This window comes from Odocoileus virginianus, chromosome 3 (genome assembly GCF_023699985.2).
Source record: "Odocoileus virginianus isolate 20LAN1187 ecotype Illinois chromosome 3, Ovbor_1.2, whole genome shotgun sequence".
Lineage (NCBI taxonomy): Eukaryota > Metazoa > Chordata > Mammalia > Artiodactyla > Cervidae > Odocoileus > Odocoileus virginianus.
Window position 1 is genome coordinate 12,244,380 of NC_069676.1, and position 23,840 is coordinate 12,268,219.

Here is a 23,840-nt window from a genome sequence, read left to right on the forward strand (position 1 = left end):
CATGTGAAATGCTGGACTGGATGAATCACAAGCTGGAATCAAGATTGCTGGGAGAAATATCAATAACCTCATATATGCAAATGACACCACCCTTATGGCAGAAAGCAAAGAGAAACTAAAGAGCCTGTTGATGAAAGTGGGAGAGGAGAGTGAAAAAGCTTGCTTAAAACTCAACATTCAGAAAACAAAGATCATGGCATCCAGTCCCATCATTTCATGGCCAATAGATGGGGAAACAGTGACAGACTTTATTTTCTTGGGCTCCAAAATCACTGCAGATGGTGACTGTAGCCATTAACTTAAAAGACACTTGCTCCTCAGAATAAAAGCTATGACCAGACTAGACAGCATATTAAAAAGCAGAGACTTTACCAACAAAAGTCCATGTCATCAAAGCTGTGGTTTTTCCAGTAGTCATGTATGGATGGATGTGAGAGCTGGACCATAAAGAAAGCTGAGCACTGAAGAATTGATGCTTTTGAACTGTGGTGTTGGTAAAGACTCTTGAGAGTCCCTTGGACTGCAAGGAGATCAAACCAGTCAATCCTAAAAGAAATCCATACTGAATATTCATTGGAAGGACTGATGCTGAAACTGAAGCTTCCATACTTTGGCCACCTGATGCAAAGAACTGACTCAGTGGAAAAGACCCTGTTGCCGGAAATGACTGAAGGCAAGAGGATAAGGGTTCAACAGAGGATGAAATGGTTGGATGGCATCAGTGACTCGATGGACATGAGTTTGAGCAAGCTCCAAGAGTTGGTGATTGACAGGGAGACCTGGCATGCTGCAGTCCATGGGGTCACAAACAGCTGGACAAGACTGAGCAACTGAACTGAACTTTCCACAAAACATTAATCTAAGATAGATTTGGGAATTGTATTTGAGCCATATTAGAGGATTATCCCTGGAAGAACATCACAGAAAGCCCTTGTTTAGTGTGTATTTGTGTGTTTATTTATTTATTTGGGGCTTCTTTGGTAAGTCAGTAGTAAAGAATCCTCCAAGACAGGAGACTGGGTTCAGTCCCTGGGTTGGGAAGATCCCCTGGAAAAGGAATTGGCAACCCATTCCAGGACTCTTGCCTAGAGAATCCCATGGACAGAGGAGCCTGGTGGGCTACAGTCCATGAGGCTGCAAGTGTCAGACATGACTTAGCCACTAAACCACCACCATCATTTATTTATGTATATTTTTGGCCCTGCCACAGTGTATGTGGGATATTATCTCCCGGAGGCATGCAGGATCTTATTGCCCCAACAGGTACTGAACCCTAACGGCTGCAGTGGAAGCTTCCCTGTGCTTTGCTATCTGCCTGAGTTTGCTCAAACTTGCGTCCATTGAGTCAGTTACACCATCCAACCATCTCATCCTCTGTTGCCCCCTTCTCCTCTTGCCCTCAATCTTTCCCAGTATCAGAATCTTTTCCAGTGAGTCTGAATAATATTTCATTTTTGAATCTTTTTCATCCATTCATGTGTTGATGGACACTTAGGTTGCTTCTGTAACTTGCCTGCTGTAAATAATGTTGCTATGAACTTTGGGGTGTATGTATCTTTTCAAATTACTGTTTTCATTTTCTTTGGATATACATCCAAAGGAACGGAATTGCTAGATCATGGTGTAGTTTTTTGAGGAATCTCCATACTGTTTTCCATAGTGGCTGCACCAATTTACATTCCCACCAGCAGAATACCAGTGTTCCCTTTTCTTCACAGTCTGGGCAAATTTGTTATTTGTGATCTTTTTGATGACCATTCTGTATGAAGCGATAGCTCACTGTAGTTTTGATTTGCATTTCTCTAACGATAAGTGATGTTAAGAATCTTCTCATGAGCCTGTTGGCTATCTGTGTGTGTTCCTTGGGAAAATGTCTTTTCAGGTCTTCTGTTCATTTTTTTAATAGGATTATTATTTTCTTTTAGTCTTAAGTTGTATGAGCTATTTACATATTTTGTATTTTAGTCTATTATTGTTCATATCATTTGCAGATATTTTCTGCCATTCAGTAGATTGTCTTTTTTTTGTCTTTACATTTTTTTATTGTTTATTTTGCTTTACAAAAGCTTTTACATTTACTTCAATCCCATTTGTTTATCTTTGCCTCTGTTTTCTTTGCCTTAGGAGACAGCCAAAAGCATTCTGCTAATACGTATGTCAAACAGCGTTCTGTGTATGTTTTCTTCTAGTTGTATGGTTTCTGGTGGTGGTTTAGTCACTATGTCTTGTCTGACTCTTGCAACCCCATAGACTGTAGCCTGCCAGGCTCCTCTGTCCATGGGATTCTCCATGCAAGAATACTGGAGTGGGTTGCCATTTCCTTATCCAGGGTATCTTCCCAACCCAGGAATCAAACCCGGATCTCCTGCCTTGCAGGCAGATTCTTTACTGACTGAGCTACAAGGGAAGCCCAGGTATCTAGTCTTTTGAGCTTTTTTTCATACATGGTATGTGAAAATATTCCAATTTTATTCTTTCACGTGAGCTGTCCAGTATTTTTAGCACCGTTTATTGGTGATACTGTCTTTTCTACATTGTGTATTTTTGACTGCATTGTAGAAGATTAGTTGACTCCAGGTGTGTGGGTTTATTTTTTGGCTCTTTATACTGTTTGACTCATCTATGGGTCTGTTTTCATATCAGTTTTATATGGTTTTCATTGCTGTAGCTTTGTAGTGTAGTGTAGAACCTGCCTGCCATTGAGGGAGACACCAAAGACACACATTTGCTCCCTGGGTCAGGAAGATCCCCTGGGGAAGGAAATGGCAACCCGCTCCAATATTCTTGCCTGGGATATCCCATGGACAGAGGAGCCCATGGGGTCGCAGAGTTGAACACGACTGAGTGCGCGCGCACGCGCACACACACACACACACGTAGTGTAGTTCGAAGTCAATGACTGTGGTACCCCTAGCTTTGTTCTTTGTTGCCCATACTGCCTTGGCTCTTCAGAGTCTTTTCTAGTTCTATATAAATTTAAGAATTATTTGTTCTAGTTCTGTGAAAAATATCATGAGTACTTTCCTTAGGGGTTACATTAAATTTCTGGTTGCTTTGGGTAGTATGGAATTTTAACTGTATTGATTCTTTCAGTCAATGAGCACAGAATATCTTTCCACTTCTTTGTAATATCATCTTCAGTTTCCTACACTGTTATATAGTTTTCAAAGTATAGGTCTTTTTTGGGTTGTTTATTTCTAGTAATTCTTTTCGATTTGTTTTTCAAAGGAACTTCTTTTTTCTGCTTTCTTTTTCTGGTAATTCATTATTACAGTATAGAAAAGAAACAGATTTCTTTATGTTAATCCTGTATGCTGCCACTTTACTGAATTCATTTATTAGTTCTAATAGTTTTTGGATGGTGACTTTAGGGGTTTTTTATATATAGTACTATGTAATCTGCAAAGAGTGGCAGTTGTACTTCTTCCTTTCCAATCTGGCTGCCTTTTGTTTCTCTCTCATCTGATAGCTATGGCTGGGACATCCAATACTGCATTAAAGAGATGTGATGAGAGTGGGCATTCTTGTCTTACTTCTGATTTTAAATGAAAAGCTTTCTGTATTCCATTGAGTATGATATTAGCTGGGGCTTGTCATAAATGGCCTTCATTATGTTGAGATGTGTTCCCTCCATACCAACTTTGATGAGAGTCTTTATCGTGAATAGATGGTGAATTTATTCAGTGTCTTTCCTGCGTTAATTGAAATTATCTGTGATTTTTATTATTAATGTAGTGTATGACATTGCTTGATGATCAGATGTTGAACCATTCTTTCATCCCTGGAATAAATCTCACTTGACCATTGTGAATAATCCATTTTATAGACTGTTGAATTCTATTTGGTAATATTTTGCTGAGAATTTTTGTGTCTCTATACATAAGAAATATTGGCCTGTAATCTAATTTTTTTTATACTGCCCCTTTCAGGTTTTAGCATCAGGGTAATTGTGGTCTCATAGAATTTGGGAGTATTTCCACCTCTTCTGTTTTTGGAAAGAGACATTAAGGGACTTCCCTGGTGGTCCAGTGTTTAAGACTATTTCAGTGCAGGAGGCACTGATTCAATCCCTGGTAGTCAGAGAACTGGGATCCCAAATGCTGTGTGGCACAAGTATATGTATTCAGCCTTCTTTATACATGGGATTGAATTCTCCTGTGCAGCTGCCTTGCCTGGACTTTTAATTTGGGTGAATTTTGATTGCTGCTTCAGTTTCAACATTAGTAATCAGTCTACTTAGATTATCCATGGATTCCTATTCAGTTTTCAAAGGTTTTGTAATTCTATATACATATTTCTTCTAGTTGTTCAATTTATTGACATATAACTATTTATAGCATACTTTCTTTTTTTCTCATAGTATTCCCTTTTGATTATTTCTGTGTTTGTGGAATCAGTTATAATTTCTCCTCTTTGATTATTTATTTTGCTTATTTGGGTCTCCTTTTTTCCTTAATGAGACAGGCTAAAGCTTTATCAGCACTAATTATCTTTCCAAAAGACCTGCTCTTGGGTTCATTGATCTTTTCTAATTTAGGGGGAGTGGGGTTCTCTGTTTTATTTTCTCTCTGACGTTTATTACTTCTTTCCTTCTGCTGACTTAAGGCTTTGTTCTTCTTTTTCTAATTCCTTTGGATGGTAGATTAGGTTGTTTACGTGAAATTTTTCTTACTTCTTGAGATAGGCCTGTATCATTATAAAATCCCGCATCATGACTATTTCTGCTGCATCCCATCAATTTGAGGACATTTTGTTTCTATTTTCATGTGTCTTGAGGTATTTTCCCATATCTTCATTGGCCCATTCATTTTGTAGTAACATGTTGTTTGGTCTCCACATATTTGTTCTTTTCCCATTTTTCTTTCTGTAATTGAATATCTTTGTTTCACAGCATTGTGGTCAGGGAAAATATTTGATATTATTTCTGTCCATTAAATTTGTTGAGCATACATGTCATCTGTCTTGGAGAACATTCCATGTGCACTTGTGAAGAATGTTTATGTCTCTCTTTTGGGTTGGAATGTCCTGTAGGTATCTATTAAGTCCAAGTGGCCAAATGTGTCTTAAGACTACTGTTTTATTCTGGATTTTCTGTCTGGATGATCTGTCCACTGCTGCTGTTGCTGCTGCTGCTAAGTCGCTTCAGTCGTGTCCGACTCCGTGTGACCCCATAGACGGCCGCCCACCAGGCTCCCCCGTCCCTGGGATTCTCCAGGCAAGAACACTGGAGTGGGTTGCCATTTCCTTCTCCAATGCATAAAAGTGAAGTCGCTCAGTTGTGCCCAACTCCCAGCGACCCCATGGACTGCAGCCTACCAGGCTCCTCCGTCCATGGGATTTTCCAGGCAAGAGTACTAGAGTGGGTTGCCATTGCCTTCTCTGGTCCACTGATGCTAGTTTGGTGTTAAAATTCCCTGTTATTATTGTATTACTCTCAATGTCTCCCTTTATGTGTGTAAATACTTAATTTATTTAGCTTCTCCTGTATTAGATACACACATGTTAACAGCTGTTACATTCACTTGTGTTAATACCTTTATCATTATATAATGTCCTTTGTCTTTTATTTAGACTTTGTCTTAAAGTCTGCTTTGTCTACTGTGAGTATCGCTACTCCAAATTCTTGTTTGTTTGCCTTTGCATGGACTATCTTTTTTCCATCCTTTCACTTTCAGTCTGTATGTGTGTCTTTAGCCTTACTAATTTGTGATTACCCTGGGATTCATATGTTGACCTGTAACTAGATCTGCTTGTTTTAAACTAATAGTGGTCTGCTTGTTTTAAACTAATAGTGATGTAATTTCAAGCACATTCTAAAAGACCTATGTTATTTCCCCCTTAGTGCACATTTTTTGTCTTTAATGTCATATTTCTTGTTTAATACTTAATTGATTGTTGTAGTTACAGTTTCTTTTAATTTTGTACTTGCTTACTTAAATGGTTGTTGCACAGGCTTTACTATATGTTTACTTTACTAATGGGACTTTTCTTTCCTATACATTCTTCTGCTTGTTTTTCCACTTATGAGAAGACGCTTTACTATTTCTCTTAGAGTTGTTTTAGATTTGATGAGCTCCTCTAGTTTTTGCTTACTTGAAAGTTCTTTGTTTCTCCTTCTGTTTTGAATGATAACCTTGCTGGATAGAGTATCTTTAATTTGTAGGTTTTTTCCTTTCAGTACTTTCAAAGTATATGCCCTTCTGTCCTGCAAGGTTTCTGCAGAAAAACCAGCTGATAGCCTTAAGTGGGTGCCTTGTATATGACTCCTTGTTTTTTCTTACTGCCTTTAGAATTCTCTGTTTACCTTTTGAATTTTAATTATGATATATTTTGGTGTGTGTCTCTGGGTTCATCTTGTTTGAGACTCTGTGCTTTCTGTAGCTGGATATCTGTTTCATTCTTCCATTTCAGGAAATTTTCAGTCATTGTTGTTGTTGTTCAGTTGCTAAGACGTGTCTGACTTTGTGATTCATGGACTGCAGCACGTCAGTCTTCACTGTCCTTGAGGATCTCCCAGAGTTTTCTCTGGGGAATTCATGTCTTTGAGTCAATGATGCTATCTAACCATCTTATCTCTGCCACCCCCTTCTCCTTTTGCCTCAGTCTTTCCCAGCATCACGTTTTTTTTCCAGTGAGTCAGCTCTTTGCATCAGGTGGCCAAGGTGTTGGAACTTCAGCTTCCGCATCAGTCCTTCCAATGAGTATTCAGGGTTGATTCCTTAGGATTCACTGGTTTGATCTCCTTGTATTCCAAGGGACTCTCAAAAATCTCCAGAACCACAGTTTGAAAGCATGAATACTTTGGCACTGAGTCTTCTCTATGACTGGAAAAACAGCTTTGAATAAATAAAGCTTTGCTGGCAAATGATGTCTCTGCTATTTAATATGCTATGTAGGTTTGTCATAGGTTTTTTTCCCCAGGAGCAAATATCTTTTAACTTCATGGCTACAGTAACCATCCACAGTGATTTTGGAGATAATGAAAATATGGTTTCTGCTCCTACTTTTTCTCCCTTCTCTTTGCCATGAAATGATGGGAACAGATGCCATGATTAACTTTCGTTTTTTTAACGTTGAGTTTTAAGCCAGCTTTTTTACTGTCTTCTTTCACCCTCATTAAGAAGCCCCTTAGTTCCTCTTCACTTTCTGTCATTAGAGTGGTATCATGTGTGTTTCTGAGGTTGTTGATAATATCTTCTGGCAGTCTTGATTCCCACTTGTGATTCATCCAGTCTTGCATTTCAAATAATTTACTCTGCATTGAAATTAAATAAGCAGGGTGGCAATATACAGCCTTCTTGTACTCCTTTCTCAACTTTGAACCAGTCACCCCTCCCTGTCCACTTCATTTGCTTTTTGATCCACATACAGTTTTCTCAAGGAACAGTTAAGGTGGTCTGGTATTCTTACTCGTTAAGAATTTTCCACAGTTTGTTGTGATCCACCCAGTCAAAGGCTTTAGCATACTTAATGAAGCAGAAGTAGATGATTTTCTGAAACTCCCTTGCCTTCCTATGGTCCATAAATGTTGACAATTTGATCTCTGGTTCCTCTGCATTTTCTAAACCCAGGTTGAACATCAGGAAGTTCTTGGTTCATGTATTGTTGAAGCCTAGCTTGAAGGATTTTTGAGCATAGCCTTACTAGCATATGTGAAATGGGTGCAGTTGTACGGAAGTTTGAACATTTTTTTGCATTGCCCTTCTTTGGGATTGAAATGAAAACTGTCATTTTTCAGGCCTGTGGCCACTGCTGAGTTTTCCAAATTTGCAGACGTATAGAGTGCAGCACTTTAACAGCATCATCTTTTAGGATTTTAAATAGCTCAGCTGGAATTCCATCACCTCCACTAGCTCTGTTTGTAGTAATGCATCCAAAGGCCTACTTGACTTCACACTCCAGGATGTCTGTCTCTAGGTGAGTGAGAACACCATCGTGTGTTACACACCGTGTCATTAATACTTTTCTTTAAATAGGTCTTCTGTGTATTTTTGCTACTTTTTCTTAATCTTCCCTGGTTCTGTTTGATGATACCATTTCTGTCTTTTATCATGTCCATCCTTGCATGAACATCCTTCATATGTCCAATTTTCTTGAAGAGATGTCTAGTCTTCCCCATGCTGTTGTTTTCCTCTATTAACTTTGCTTTATTCATTTAAGCAGGCCTTTTTATCTCTCCTTGCAGTTTTCTGGAGTTGTATGTTCATTTGGGTATATATCTTTCTTCTTCTCCTTTGCCTTTTGTTTCTATTCTTTGCACAGCTATTTGTAAAGCTGCCTCAGACAACCATTTTGACTTTTTACATTTTTTTTCTTTGGGATGGTTTTGGTCACTGCCTCCTGTACAGTATTGTGAACCTACGTCCATAGTTCTTCAGGCACTCTGACTACCAGATATAATTCCTTGAATCTGTTTGTCACCCTCACTTATAATGGGTATGATTTAGGTCATACCTGAATGGCCTAGTGGTTTTCCCTGCTTTCTTCAATTTAAGCCTAAATTTTGCAATCAGGAACTCATGATCTGAGCTACAGCAAGCTCTGTGTTTTCATATTTTTATCAAATACATTTTCCCTTGTCTTTTTCTCTCTTCTTCTGAGACCCAATTACGAGAAAGTTAGAATCGTTTATGTTAAACCAGAGATTCCTTAACCTGTTCCTTTTTCTTCCACAACACACAGTTTGTAGGATCTTAATTTCTCGATGAGGAATCAAACCCGGGCCCACAGTAGTGAATGCACTGAGTCCTAACCACTAGTCTGCCAGGGTATTGCCATACAGTTCTCATTTTTTTAATTTGTTTTCTCTTTCTGTTTTTCTGATTTTTGTTATTTTATCTTCCATATCAGTTGTGCATTCTCCTATGCCCCCTGATCTGATGTTAGTACTTTCTAGCATGTTTTTTATTTCAGTTATTTTATTGTTCTTCAGATCCAACTGGTTCTTTTTTATTGTCTATGTTCCTTGTTACAACTTTAACTATGTTCATTCATTCTTTTCTCCAGTTCAGTTAGCATTCTTATTTGTTGTTGTTCTTTAGTCACCAAGTCATGTCCAACTCTTTGCGACCCTCTGGACTAACAGGTTCTTCTGTCCATGACATTTCCCAGGCAAGAATGCTGGAGTGGGTTGGCATTTCCTTTTCCAGGGAATATTCTTGATCAAGGGATCAAACCCATGTCTCCTGCATTGACAGATAGGTTCTTTACCACTGAATGACCTGGAAAGCCCTAGCATTCTTGTTCTTTACATTTTGTATTGGTTTCTGCCATATAACGCTGAGAATCAGTCACAAGTTTACATGTATGTGTGTATGTATCACTTCCCTCCTGAGTCTCCCTCTTCTTCCCACATTCCACCCCTGTTGGTCATCACAGAGCACCAGACTGGACTCCCTTTGTTATTAAGCAACTTCCCACTAATATTTTACACATGATAGTGTATATATGTCAGTGGTGCTTTCTGAATACACCCCGCCCTTATCTTCCCCTTCTATGTCTACAAGTTGCTTCTCTGCCAGGTTCATAAGTACCATTTTGCTGCCTTCCATGTATATGCATTAATATATGATTCTTGTTTTTTTTCTCTTTCTGACTTCACTCTGTATAAGATGGTCTAGGTTCATCCACTATTACTGACTCAGACTTGTTCCTGTTTATGGCTGGGTAAAATCCACTGTATTAATGTACCATAATTGCTGTATCCATTCATCCGTCAGTGGACATCTAGATTGCTTCCATTTCCTAGCTATTATAAATATTGCTGCAATAAACACTATAATTTAGTAGTGAGATTTGAGTTATATGGTAGATTTATTCTTAATTTTTAAAGGAATCTCCATATCGTTTTCCATTTGGCTGTATCAGTTTCCTTTTCCACCAGCATTGCCTTGCTGCTTTTAATCATTTTTCTTTGTGTTTAATTTTTGTTAGTTTGAATAATATGTGTGTTGGTATGGTTCTTTTGGGGTTTTTCTTTATGAGACACTCTGGGCTTCCTGAACTTGGGTGACTATTTCCTTTAATATCATTACACTGAATTCTTTTTCAGGTAGACTGCCTGTTTCATCTTCATTTGCTTCATCTGGTGAAGCCCTGGAGTTCTTTTACTAATGCTTTAAACTGATTATTTGGTATATTATTTATCTATGTTAAATTAGTTGTTTCATCTATGTTTTATCTTTGTTCTTTTGTTTGAAACAAATTCTTCTATCTCCTCATTTTATTTCACTTTCTCTGTCTCTGTGAAATTAAGTGAAACACTTACCTATCCCATCTTTGAAGGTGTGTCCTTTTGTAGGTCCCTATGCAGTCTTTGGGAGGAGGCAATGGCAACCCACTCCAGTACTCTTGCCTGGAAAATCCCATGGACGCAGGAGCCTGGTAGGCTGCAGTCCATGGGATCGCTAAGAGTCAGACACGACTGAGCAACTTAAAACTTTCACTTTTCACTTTCATGCATTGGAGAAGAAAATGGCAACCCACTCCAGTGTTCTTGCCTGGAGAATCCCAGGGACGGGGGAGCCTGGTGTGCTGCCGTCTATGGGGTCCCACAGAATCAGACATGACTGAAGTGGCTTAGCAGCAGCAGCAACACGCAGTCTTTGTGTGCAGTAGCTTTGGTGGGAGAGCTGAATTTAAGCAGAGGAGAATCTTCCTTGGCAGTCCCTTGATTGAGGCACCACATTCCACTACAGTGCTTGATCCCTGGTAGCGGAGCTCGGATCCCACAAGCTGCGTGGCATGGACAAAATTTAAGAAATAAAACTTTAAAAATACAAATAAAGGGGCTTCCTTCGTGGGTCAGTGGTGAAGAGTCCACCTGCCAATGCAGTGGACATGGGTTTGATCTCTGGTCCAGGAAGATCCCACATGCCACAGGGCAACTAAGACTGTGTGCCCTGACTATTGAGCCTGTGCTCTAGAGCCTGGGTACTGTAATTACTGAGCCCACATGCTGCAACTACTAATGAGTCTGTTCACCCTGGAGCCTGTGCTCCAGCACAAGAGAAGCCAACCCAATGAAAAGCCCATGCACAGCTACAGAGTAGCCCCAGCCCACTGTAACTGAGTATGGCAAAGGAGACCCAGCATAGCCAAGGAAATAAGTAAATAAATCTTCAAAACAAAAAATAAAATGTGGTGAGCACAGGTTATGTCTTTCCTCGGGGTGTCCTTGTTGGGAAGTTGTGCTGGAGATACAGTGGCTAGAGCCAGAGCCCTGTGTGAGCGTTTTTCTCCTGTGCACAGTGGTTATCACTACCCGGTCATCAGGAGCAGGAGCCAGGTCTGGTTCTAAGGTCCTGGAAGCAGAAGCCCTGAGTGTTGCCTCTCAGTCAGTTCTGTTCTCTCCATGTTTGTGCTCTCTCTGCTCCCAGCAAGGGTACCTTTGCCTTGGAGGAAGCAACACTGGAACAGGAGGGTTTTTGCGGGCCAGACACACACTGAGACTGTCTGCCAGTCAGGTATACAGACAGCTCCTGATCCATCACCTCCACAAGTGTCAGCACTGGCTTAACTCATCTTATTCAGATGCAGTGCTGGGTCCAGATCTGCTGCATACCCTCCAGTGTGCACTCTACTTGGCAGCGAGCACTAAAACTGGATCAATTCCCCTCCTTTCCTAACCTGACTCTGTGGGTCATTTTTACAGCCTTGGTTTTGGACATCATTCTGAATGTCTCCAGTTTGTTTTCAGTGGGAAGGGGCTCCATATAGGTGTATTTTTGATATGTTCCTGAGGGGGAGGTGAGCTCAGGGTCCTACTTCACCTGCTTTCCTCTCAGTGTGACATTTTCTGAGTGTGCAGGGATATTCAGGGATTTTGAACTAGAATGGAATGACTTTCACACAGTGATTGTGGGAATTATGATCATCTCTGAATGCACATGCCTTCTTTTCTCATAGATCTTCCTTCTAAGGACCCTTTATGTGATCCTGAGGAAAGGATAGAGGCAAGACAGAATGGTAGCTGAGTGTTTGAGTGATTGTTCTCAGGTAAGAAGACAGGGCATCCTAATACAGAGTGAGCTACTGCATGCACCATATGGAAACATTTCCTTCTGGTTAGACTTATGTACACAGCTTCTTAAATAAAGCCAGTCTGAGTCCCTTTTGAATTTCTTCCCAATGTGAAAGGTCTCATATTGATAAGGGATTGCTCTCAATAATCTTAGTATTTTAGTAATTACCTTCTGATATTGTCTCATGATTGCTTCTGCATGTGTTTTATTTTGACTGTTTTGACGTCGTACAGAATGAGAGTATATATTTCTTAGTGACCTTATTTATTAGCTTGCACAAGTGTGTGTAATTTGTTTAGGATTGTGTTACTGGTTCCATATCAGTCACGAGTGGGTGTAGCTAGAAAGGAGAGCTAAGACCGTTATGTCCTGGGAGAGATGATGAGAGACCTTGAGGCCCTCTGTTGATATTTGGGCTCCCTTCCTCATTCTCCACTGTACATTGTTGGAGATCTTACTTTACTGAAACTACTGTGTGTGCAATGGTTTAGGACTCAGTGACCTTCGCTGATGTGGCTGTGTACTTCACCCAGGAAGAGTGGACTTTACTGAACCCCTTTCAGAGAAAGCTATATAGAAATGTGATGCTGGAAAACTATAAGAACCTGACCACAGCAGGTAAGGCTGCCATCATTCCTGTATACTCTTAGGGAATGGACATACATGTGCTGTACCTTCTGTGTTCCAAGATGGGTGATGCCAATCTGAACACAATGGAACTAGTAGACACTCGTATCTAAGGAATGAGTTTTACTCCAGTATACTTTCTGTAACAATGAGCTTTGAGAACTAACAGCATTATCATGACTCTTGTTTGAAATATGCATTCTCAAGAGTTCACCTTTGGCATAGAGAATGAAACTTTGGAATTTGGGCCCAGTTATCTGTGTTTTAACAAGCAGTGGGCATGAGTCTTGAAACCAACATTTGGCAACCACTAGTTTAGCGGCTTCTCCGTGAGACCAAACATCTTTTTACACTTACTTTATTTCCCATTTAACAACATTCAGTGCTTTTTAAATGTTCACATAGGTCTGAATATGTTTTTCACTGGCCACAGATACAGTCTCTTTGACACACTGAAAGAGTGTGAAAAGCTATTTGCCTTTTTATCTCTTTGAAAATTATTACCACATTCATTCTAATGACTTGATTAGATATCGGACCTGATTCATGGGAAGGTTTGTCGTATCTGACAGGGACTTTTTCATTAATATATCTTTCCTTGTGAACAGGACATCAGGCATTCAAACCCACTTTAATCTCTTGGTTGGAACAAGAAGTATTAAAAACTGTGGAGAAAGGAATCCTCCAAGGTGAGCAATTATAAAGAACTTCCCATGTCAATTCAATTTCAGTGTGTTTTGAATTTATAAGAAGGAAGCTTATTGAAATGGGCTTTCTCTCAGAAGGCTGAGGACATTGGTTTCTAATGTTCTGTGACTTCTTGAACTTCTCATACATACATACATTTAATCAGACTTTCCTGTGATCTCACAAAATAGCCTTTTGTTTCTGTATTAGTTATATTATATATATATATATATATATATATTTTTTTTTTTTTTTTTTTTTTTTTTTTTTTTTTGGGTGGGGTGAGGGCACTGTATATAGGCTCTTTGTTGCTGTGTGCAGACTTTCTCTAGTTGCAGTGATCAGGGGCTACTCTACTTTTGGTGCACAGGCTTCTCATTGGGTAGTTTCTCTTGTTGCAGAGAATGAGCTCTAGGGCCTCCAGACTCACTAGTTGTGTCACTTGGGCTCTATAGTGCAGGCTGAGTTGTAGTACACAGCCTTGGCTCTTGCCATATTAGTTTCAGGACCAGGGATCTCACATGTGTCCCCTGCATTTGTAGGCAGATTCTTAATCACTGGACCACCTGTGAAGTCCCTTAGTTTTATCATGTTGATGTATATTCTTTGTCCAGAACTTTCCCTAATAATATTCTCTTTTCTTCCTTTTTACTCTTCATAGACTCGTCTTTTAAACCAAGTACTCAATTTTGACTACATATATATACTCTTGCTTAATTTTTGTCATAGTCAAATTCCTCATGTCTTTGTTGCCTTTTTAAAAGGTATGTTAAATTGGAAACTTATACAGATGAGCCTTATTGTTTTTAAACCCCTTTAACATCCATTTCTTTTTGCAAAGTCTTAAATTTGTTATTCTCTTTTACTTTAGAATGGGAAATGCAACTTACATCCAATGACTTGGGAATTCAGCAGGATATTTTGCAGGAAAAAACATCAAATAGGGTACAAATGGTAAGATCAGTAAGTTTCATTCATAAAAAATACTTATTTTCCTTTTAGTTAATATTGGGATTTCCATACAGCATGAACATTAGTGATAGATATTTGAGTGGCATTCACCCCAGAGACAGCAGTGTCTGTCAACAAATTCTGATTATGATCAATTTGGGAATATCCTAACCCAAGGTTAGGAATAGTTGCTGCAGACTTCCCACAAGGAATCATTCCCATGTATATAATTAGACAATGAACTTTGAGAACAATTCAATGAAATTGTATTGAACTGTTTTACCATTAGAATATATGGCACCTCATTGTGTCAAAAGGATTTCATCATTTAACTTTAAAGAAATCAATAGGAAGTGTATGAATGTAACAGAGATGGTAAAAATCATCATCCTCTCTGTAATGATGTTTCTGTTTTGAGATGGGTAGGATCAGTTAATGAATCTGAGAGATCTTTGAATCATCATCCATCCATTTCTCCACAGACACAAAGCCACAATGGACAGGAACTGTATGACTGTGAGCACAGGTGGAAAGACTTCAGTGACAGTGACTACTCATACCTTAGTTCACACAAGAGAACTGAAAATGGAGGCAATTCTTATGAATATAATCATTATGGAAAAAGCTTCTTTACTCTGCACAACGAATCCTTTACTGGAGAAAAATGTTCCATGTTTAATCAGTGTGGAAAAGCCATCAGGCTGACTCCAGATACTGTGTACTGGCAATGTAGCATACAAGAGAAAGCCTTAGAACACAGAGATCTTGGGCGATCCTTTGCTAATGAGTCTTTTCTTCAGGCACAAATGAGAGCTCAGAAGAAAAAAAGACATGACAATTGGAATGAATGTGGGAGAGCTTCCATTCAGTCAACAAGCCTCCATGCACATGTACCAACTCACACAGCTAACAAACACTACATACATGAGGATTCTGGAAAATTCTCTGATGCAACCCTAAGCCGTAGACGACATATAAAAACACACACTGGAGAGAAGCCTTTTCAGTGTGACACATGTGGGAAAGCCTTTGGATCATCCTCATACCTACGCATTCACATACGAATTCACACTGGAATAAAACCCTACAGATGTAAGAGATGTGGAAAAGCATTTGTATCCTCATCATACCTTCAAGTTCACAGTCGAATTCACACTGGAATAAAACCCTACAAATGTAAGGAATGTGGGAAAGACTTCTCTCAATCCTCAAACCTCACTGGACATATGAAAACTCACACTAGAGACCAGGCCTATAAGTGTAAGGTATGTGGGAAAGACTTCCATCGATCCTCAGACCTCATTGGACATACGAAAACTCACACTGGAGAGCAACTGTATAAATGTAAGGAATGTGGGAAAGCCTTTGGGTCGTCCTCACACCTTCGTGTTCACAGTCAAATTCACACTGGAATAAAACTATACAAATGTCAAGACTGTGGGAAAACCTTCACTGGTTCCTCTCGCCTTATTGAACACATGAACACTCACACTGGAGAGAAGCCTTTTAAGTGTGAAACATGTGGGAAAACCTTCACTCAATCCTCATGCCTTACTAAACATATGAAAATACACACTGGAGAAAAGCCTCTTAAGTGTGACATATGTGGGACTACTTTTACTCAAACCTCATACCTTACTCAGCATATGAGAACACACACTGGGGAGAAGCCTTTTAAGTGTGACAAATGTGGGAAGGCCTTTGCTGCTTACTCATATCTTAGTAACCATTTCAGAACTCACACTGGAGAGAAGCCTTTTAAGTGTGACACATGTGGGAAAACCTTCGTTCAATCCTCAGGCCTTTCTCAACATAAGAAAACTCACACTGGAGAAAAACCTTTTAAATGTGACACATGTGGGAAAACCTTCAGTCAATCCTCATACCTTTCTCGACATATGAGGACACACACTGGAGAGAAGCCTTATAAATGTGATACATGTGGGAAAGGCTTTGGGTTTTCTTCTATTCTTCGTAGACATTTACAATCTCATACTGGGGAGAAGACTGCTAAATGTGAAAAATGTGGGAAAACCTTCACTCGAGCCTCAGGCCTTACTCAACATATGACAACACACACTGGAGAGAAGCCTTATAAGTGTGACAAATGTGGGAAGGCCTTTGCTGATTCCTCGTGTCTTACTAAACACATTAGAACTCACACTGGAGAGAAGCCTTTTAAGTGTGACAAATGTGGGAAGGCTTTTGCTGTTTCCTCACGTCTTACTAAACATTTTAGAACTCACACTGGAGAGAAGCCTTTTGAGTGCAATATATGTGGGAAAACATTTACCACTTCTTTGTCTGTTACCATGCACAAGCGAAGGCACACTGGAGAGAAACCATATTCTTGTAAGGGACGTGGGTAGACCTTTTTATGTTCCTCAATACTTACTTCCTATGTACAATGACACTGGGAGAGAAGCCATTGGAACATGATATGTGGGAAAGCCCTTGCTGATTCCTCCTGTCTTAACATTTTGTTTTTAATATTTGACGGCACCATGCAGCATATGAAACCTTAGTTCTCCGACTGGAGATCTAACACGTGCCCCCTGTATTGGAAGGTAGAGCCTTAACAGCTGGACATCCAAGGAGGTCCCCTACTAAACATTTTCAAAATCAACACAGGAGAGAATCCTTTTGAGGGTAATAAACATGGGAAAGGATTGACTCACCAGTTCTTCACCCTTTACCATTCACTAGTGTATTCACACTGGAGAAACACCATAAACTTCAAGAATATGGGGATCAATTTTATCATTCGTATCTCAGTAGTAATGGAAAAAGTAAGGAGACTAGTTCAGGAATGCCTTTGCCTAAATCTATCATGTCTTGTCTCTAGAACAAAGCCTAGAGTTCTTGATCACAAAACATGTTTAGACACACACATACAATTCAACCCATGGTGACTCCTGCACACCAGGTCCCTGCAGTGGCATGAAAGATGAGGTGATGCCTTTGCATCAGCCAGGTAGATTGGAGCCCAGATATCTCCAAGGGCAATTCCAGGAGCTACTGGGTTCCCCTGAGCTGGGAATACATAGCACTGTTGTGTGGGCTTCTTCCTTGAAATACATCTTGCAGGCTGATGTGTGTCAAGACTCACCTTTTTGTGGATGACATGATACTAATACATATAAAACTCTAAAGATGCCACCAGAAAATCATTAGAGCTAATCAATTAATTCAGCAAAGTTGGAAGAAATAAAATTAATATGTGGAAATCCCTTGCATTCTTGTATACTAACATTGAAAAATAAGAGATACTAAGGAAACAATTCCATCATCATCGCAACACAAAAAGTAAAATACCAAGGAATAAACCTACCTAAGCATTCAAAAGATCTCTGTACAGAAAATTATAAGATACTGATGAAAGAAATCAAAGGTAACACAGTTGGAGACATGTATCATGTTATTAGAAGAATCCATATTCTGAAAATGACTGTACTATCCAGTGATATCTACAGATTCAGTGCAAATCCCTGTCAAATTACTGATGGCATTTTTCACAGAACTAGAAAAAAATGTTTTTTAACTTGTCTGGAAACACAAAAGACCCCAAATAGCCAAAGCAGTCTTGAGAAAGAGCATAGAGGTGGAGCAATCACCCTTCATGACTTCAGACTATACTACAAAGCTACAGTCATCAAGACGGTATGGCCCTGGCACAGAAACAGACCAATGATAAAAGATAGAAAGCCCAGAGGTTAACCCACACACCTGTGGGCACCTTTTCTTGGACAAAGGAGGCAAGAATATACAATGGAGAAAAGACAACCTCTTTAAAAAGTGGTACTGGGAAAACTGGACAGCCTCATGTAAAAGAATGAAATTAGAACACTTCTTAACACTATACACAAAAGAAATTTAAAATGGATTAAAGACCTACATGTAAGGCCGGGAACTATAATACTTTTAGAGGAAAATATAGGCAGAACACTCTTTGACATAAATGATAGCATTATCTCTTTGACCCACCTCCTAGTGTAATAGAAATAAAAACAATAATAAACAAGTGTGACCTGATTAGATGTTTTAGCACATGAAGCTATAAACAAGATGAAAAAGATAACCCTCAGAGTGGGAGAAAATAATTGCAGTGAAACAACTGAAAAAGGATAAATCTACAGAATATTTAAGCAGCGTAGGCAGATCAAATACCAGAAAAACAAATGACCCAGTCAGAAAATCAGCACAAGACCTACACAGACATTTATCTAAAGAAGACATAGAGGTGGCCCCCAAACACATGAAAAGATGCTCCACATCACTCATTATGAGTGAAATACAAATGAACTCTACAATGAGGTATCATCTCACATTGGTCAGAATGCCCATCATCAAAATATCTAAAAACAGTAAATGCTGGAGAAGGTGTGGAGAAAAGGGAACCTTCTTATGTTGTTGGTGGGAATGTAAGTTGATACAGCCACTATGAAGAACAGTATGGAGATTTCTTTAAAAACTAGGGCCTGAAACTAACATGACCCAGCATCCCACTGCTGGGCATATACCATGAGAAAACCATAATTGAAAACGACACATGTACCCCAGTGTTCATTGCACCACAGTTTGCCGTGGATAGAACAAGAAAGCAAGCTTTATGTTCATTGACAGATGAATGGATAAAGAAGTTGTGGTACATATATACAACTGAGTATTACTCAACCAATACAAGCAACGTATTCAAGTCAGTTCTGGTGAGGTGGATGAACCTAGAGCCTGTTACACAGAGTGAAGTAAGTCAAAAAGAGAAAAACAAAGATTGCATATTAATACATATGTGTGTGGTTTAGTTGCTAAGTTATGTCTGACTTGTGACCCCATGGACTGTAGCCTACCTGGCTCCCTGTCCATAGGATTTTCCAGGGAGGAATACTGGAATGGGTTGCCATTTCCTTCTCCAAAAACATACATATGGTACCCTAAAAATTATATTTGTGAACTTATTTTCAGGGAAGCCATAGAAATGCAGGACCTGGAGAATAGACATTTGGACCTAGGCTGAAAGGCTGGAGGTGGGGTAGATTAAGAGAGCGGTATTTGGATCTGCTTGTAACACGGGAGACCTGAGTTTGATCCCTGAGTTGGGAAAATCCCCTGGAGAAGGGAACAAGTACCAACTCCAGTATCCTTGCCCAGAGAATTTCAGAGACAGAAGAGCCTGGTGGGCTACAGTCCATGGGGTCCCAAAGAGTTGGACACAACAGAGCAACTTGGAAAATCACTCAGTCAGACACGACTGAGCAACTCACTCACTGACGTGTATACACTACCATGTGTACAATAGCTAATGGGAAGTTGCGGTACAACACAAGGAGCTCAGCCTGGTTCTGAGTGGTAGGATGGTGTGCAGGTTGGGAGGGAGGTTCAAGAAGGAGGGTACATATGTATCCTTATGGCTGATTCATGTTGTATGGCAGAAACCAACACAACATTGTAAAGCACTTGCTCTCCAATTTAAAAAACATTTTTAAAATAAAGTTCCTTTCCCTCCCAGCACTGGCTGTCAGTGACGTCTGCCCACTACTGTCCTTGCATGACCCCCTGCATTTGACCCACCCTCTGGTACCTGCCTGTGAACAGGGAATTCCTGTTTTTGTAAGACTGAGGCAGCTGTGCTTGTGAGACTACTGACCTCCCCCAGCAGGCTGCCTACAGAAGTGACCCTGCATGTGGGTATTTTAAAACACTGTTTTGTGGGACTTCCCTGGTGGTCCAGTGGTTAAGAATCCACCTTGCAATGCAGGAGATTCAGGAGACACAGATACATTCTCTGGGTGGGAAACAAGCATCTCAACATGCAGTGGGGCAACTAAGCTATTGCACCACAACTGGAGAAAAACCCCTTACAACCTTGAAGTCCCAATGCATCACACACAAAAGATATTGTTTGTGTGAGATGTTTTGTTCAGTGTATTAAGTCTTTGAAATAACCAGCTAACCAATTTCTTTATATTCTCTTTATTCATACTCTACATTTCTCCATTTACAATCTGACTTTAGTAGTTTTTTTAAAACTAACATCGTCTAAGAATCTTGAGTTTTGATTTACTAATTTAAAATATCCATTTTAGATAAATAGCTGAAATACATAAAATTCTATATATTACTAGAGAAGCCTCTAGCACTTTAGGTCCTCTGCACAGATATTTTATACAGCTGAGTCTCTAAGAGAAGAGAAGTCTCTCAGTCATGTCCAATTCTTTGCGACCCCATGGACTGTAGCCCACCAGGCTCCTTAGTCCATGGGATTTTCCAGGCATGAATACTGGAGTGGGTTGCCATTTCCTTCTCCAGTCTCTAAGAGAGGCACTGCCAGTCATGCTGGTTTTAACTTTTTCCCCCAGATGTGTTATTTCTGGAGGATCCATTAAATACTACTGTTAGTAATTCTCTACTCACACTTTTCTACTATTGTAAGATGTACATCATGTAAAATTTACTGTGTTAACCATTTTAAGTATGTAGTTAGGTCAAGTTGCATTAAGTACACATTTTTGGGTAGCTGGGGCTGCTATGAGGCTAGTGGAATGTTAGCCCCCCAACTAGGGATTAAACCTGTGCCCTGGGAATGAAAATACAGAGCCCTTAACCACTAGACTATCAGGGAGTTCCCAGGCATATTCTTATTGTTATGCAGTCATTGCCACCATCCATCTCGAGGTGTTTTTCATCATCCCAAATTACTACTTGGTACTTGTTAAATAATAACTTCTTGTTGTCCCTTACTCTATTTCTGGTAACCACCATTGTACTTTCTATCTCAGTCTTTATGAAATAAATTCCTCTAGTTAAGTTATGGAGTTGGAACTATATATTAGACTTGGCCCTTTTGAACACCATGAATTGGAAATGCACAGGGATGGTATTCATAGGGACTTGGGGAAAAAGTACAAATTGGAGTTTTGACCTATGGAAATTCCTTCAGTTGGATATAAAGCCACCAGGGAAGCTGTCTATAGCACTAGAGCATTTAATTTATGTTAATCTTTTCTGTGTTTGCCTCTACATGGATATTTATTATATGCCACAGAGGACTGTGTATTACATCAAGCAACATATGAGTTGTGATTTTGCAATATCTAGGTATCCTTTAATAATCATGAGAAGATAGCCAACAGGAATTTGCTGTATGTCTTAGGAAGCTCAAACAGGGTCTCTATATCAACCTAGAGGGGTGGGATGACGAGGGAGATGGGAGATGGTTCAAAACAGAGGGGATATATATCTGGCTGATTGATGTTGAGGTTTGACAGAAAACAGCAAAATTCTGTAAAGCAATTATCCTTGGATTAAAAAATAAATTAATTTTAAAAATTACTCATGAGAAGAAATATAGTATGTGCTAGTCACAAGTCACTGGGTTCCTTCAGTGAGCAAGGCTCTGTGCAAGGTTCTACGCCATTGGTAATCAAAAGATACAGAAAATGCCCATGATGTGCAGAAACTCTCAAAAGGAGATCCTAATGAGACAGTGTAGACTTTAAAGCATTTCTACATACAGGATTAACTGGATAAAACATTCCAGTCCTTCAAAATAGGAAAGGTTAAATGTGTCTCCTCTTAATACTTCTGTAAACCATATAAAGGAATGTTTGACAGAAATAAAAGAGATAGTACATTGTTCCATAGGGGGACTTAATCATCTTTCTCCCCATAATGTTTCTCCAAGCAATAGGGGATAATCAGGACATTTGTGACAATGAGTAAGGATTTAATACATGTGTACTGAATACTGTCTCTAGTAACTTAGAAAGTGCTTGTCTGGGGATGGAGGTGAGGGGATGGACTAGAACAGGCAGTTGGTTTCAGGGGAAGATTATGTTCTGTATCTTTTTGCAGCTGGTGTTTACTCAAGTATGTGTGTTTTCAAAACTCATTGCCTGAATTCTTAAATGAGCATTTCATTGTACATGAAATATATCTCAACAACAAAAAGTAAACATCCTATGCAGTCACCAGGAAAATAAACAGATGTCTGACCTTGTTCAGTACAAGATTTCCCAGTTTGAGGAATGTGGTATTAAACAGAATCTCTACTAAGAAATAGATAGCTGGTGTGTGTGTGTGACTTCACAGTTAACAAAGGACATACAAAATCTTTCCAAAAGAATGCAGATCCTAATGCCAGACTCACAGACTTGATGTATATGGTTTCAGGCTTTATACTTCTCATTTGTGGTGTTATCATGATGGTGGGTTTGGTTCACACTTAAGAACTGTGGAACTTTCCACCTTTGTCATTCTAATACCATTGGAGATGATCATCTTAGACTGCTGTTTGGTTTTTTATTTTGTTGAAGACTGAATTCCCAGTGGTGGTTCTCCGAGAAGACACACATCTATGGAGACCCATACAATACACAGATTTTGGAACAAGTCTGACTTGCCACTTCCCATCTACAAAGGTGAGTGGGAGAGAGCAGACCTATTTCAATTGAATGTTCTCAACCAAAACATTCTTGAAGTTGCCCAGTAGTTAAAATTTATTCAAAGGGTTTTGGGTGGAGGTGGGGTGTGGGGGGGGTCATAACATTGTTTATCTAATATTTTTTGGTAAAAAGGTATAATATTTATTTTCCTTTTCTGCCATTATCTGCCCCAGAGTACTTTGCCATTGTGTGTGTGTCTGTGGTACCTTCTCTTTTTTTCTTGCCTGCTTCACCTTTCCCATAACACTTTTGAACTGATATATTTATCATTAGTTTATTATCTACCTCCTATATTCCTAACAGGTCATTTGGGCCTTGTATATATATATGTATACATATATATATATATACACATACATATATATGTATATATATGTATACATATGTATATAGATGTATATATACATATATATATATATATATACACACATATACATATATATATATATATATATATATATATACACACATACACACAAGGCCCAAATGATCTGTTTATTGCTTTTAACTTTTTATTGAAATACTACATACAGAAAGTACACATGAGTGTTTACCTCCATACATTTTCACTGTGGAACAGCCTCGTGACCAGGACACAGACCAAAACAAAGAATGTTACTACCACCTCATTGTCCCCTACTGTACCCTTCTACACACTCACCTCCCAGAGTTAGAACTTTACTGACATCTACTAGGACAGAGTGAATTTTATGTCTTTGCTGTTTGACATTGATGGGATGTTACAGTGTCACTTTTTTTATTTAAATAAACTTCTAATTTTTGAAACAGTTCAGATTTGCCCATGAAAAACAAACAATACAGAAAGTTCCAGTGTATACCACATCAAGTTTTTCCTATGGGCACAAGGGAGCTTTCTAGGGTAACAGAAATCTAAAACTAGATTGTATTAAAGTTGCATAATTATAAATTTACCAAAACCATTGATTTTATGCTTTCAGTGACTGAATTTCATGATATATAAATGATCCTTCAATAAGCCTGTTAAATATATTTTTAAAAAAATTTTTTCTGGACTGTCTCAAGGTGAATTGAAAAGTGTTACCTTTGTATTCAGCATGCCTTATTACAGAGCCATATTATTATGGTTATT

At 39.1% G+C, this 23,840-nt stretch overlaps 2 protein-coding genes across 8 annotated transcripts in view; both read left to right on the forward strand.

Moving 5' to 3' along the window:
* The window catches only part of LOC110147038 (zinc finger protein 266-like), a 30,568-nt gene that overhangs the window by 4,979 nt on the left and 1,749 nt on the right, over positions 1-23,840 (forward strand). For 2 of the 5 annotated variants that reach the window (XM_070463807.1, XM_070463816.1), the window contains exons 2-6: positions 11,908-11,997; positions 12,515-12,641; positions 13,259-13,339; positions 14,209-14,291; positions 14,771-23,740. In XM_070463807.1, the coding sequence (XP_070319908.1) occupies positions 11,965-11,997; positions 12,515-12,641; positions 13,259-13,339; positions 14,209-14,291; positions 14,771-16,657 (2,211 nt within the window). In that variant the 5' untranslated portion in view covers positions 11,908-11,964 and the 3' untranslated portion in view covers positions 16,658-23,740. Of the gene's footprint in view, positions 1-11,907; positions 11,998-12,514; positions 12,642-13,258; positions 13,340-14,208; positions 14,292-14,770; positions 23,741-23,840 lie in introns of those variants that run through there. The other 3 variants (XM_070463822.1, XM_070463791.1, XR_011486367.1) reach the window with 2 other exon arrangements.
* The window catches only part of LOC139029633 (zinc finger protein 266-like), a 38,880-nt gene continuing 37,667 nt past the window's right edge, over positions 22,628-23,840 (forward strand). For all 3 annotated transcript variants that reach the window (XM_070463836.1, XM_070463852.1, XM_070463843.1), the window contains exon 1: positions 22,628-22,705. In XM_070463836.1, coding sequence (XP_070319937.1) covers positions 22,642-22,705 — 64 coding nt within the window. In that variant the 5' untranslated portion in view covers positions 22,628-22,641. The remainder of the gene's footprint in view (positions 22,706-23,840) is intronic.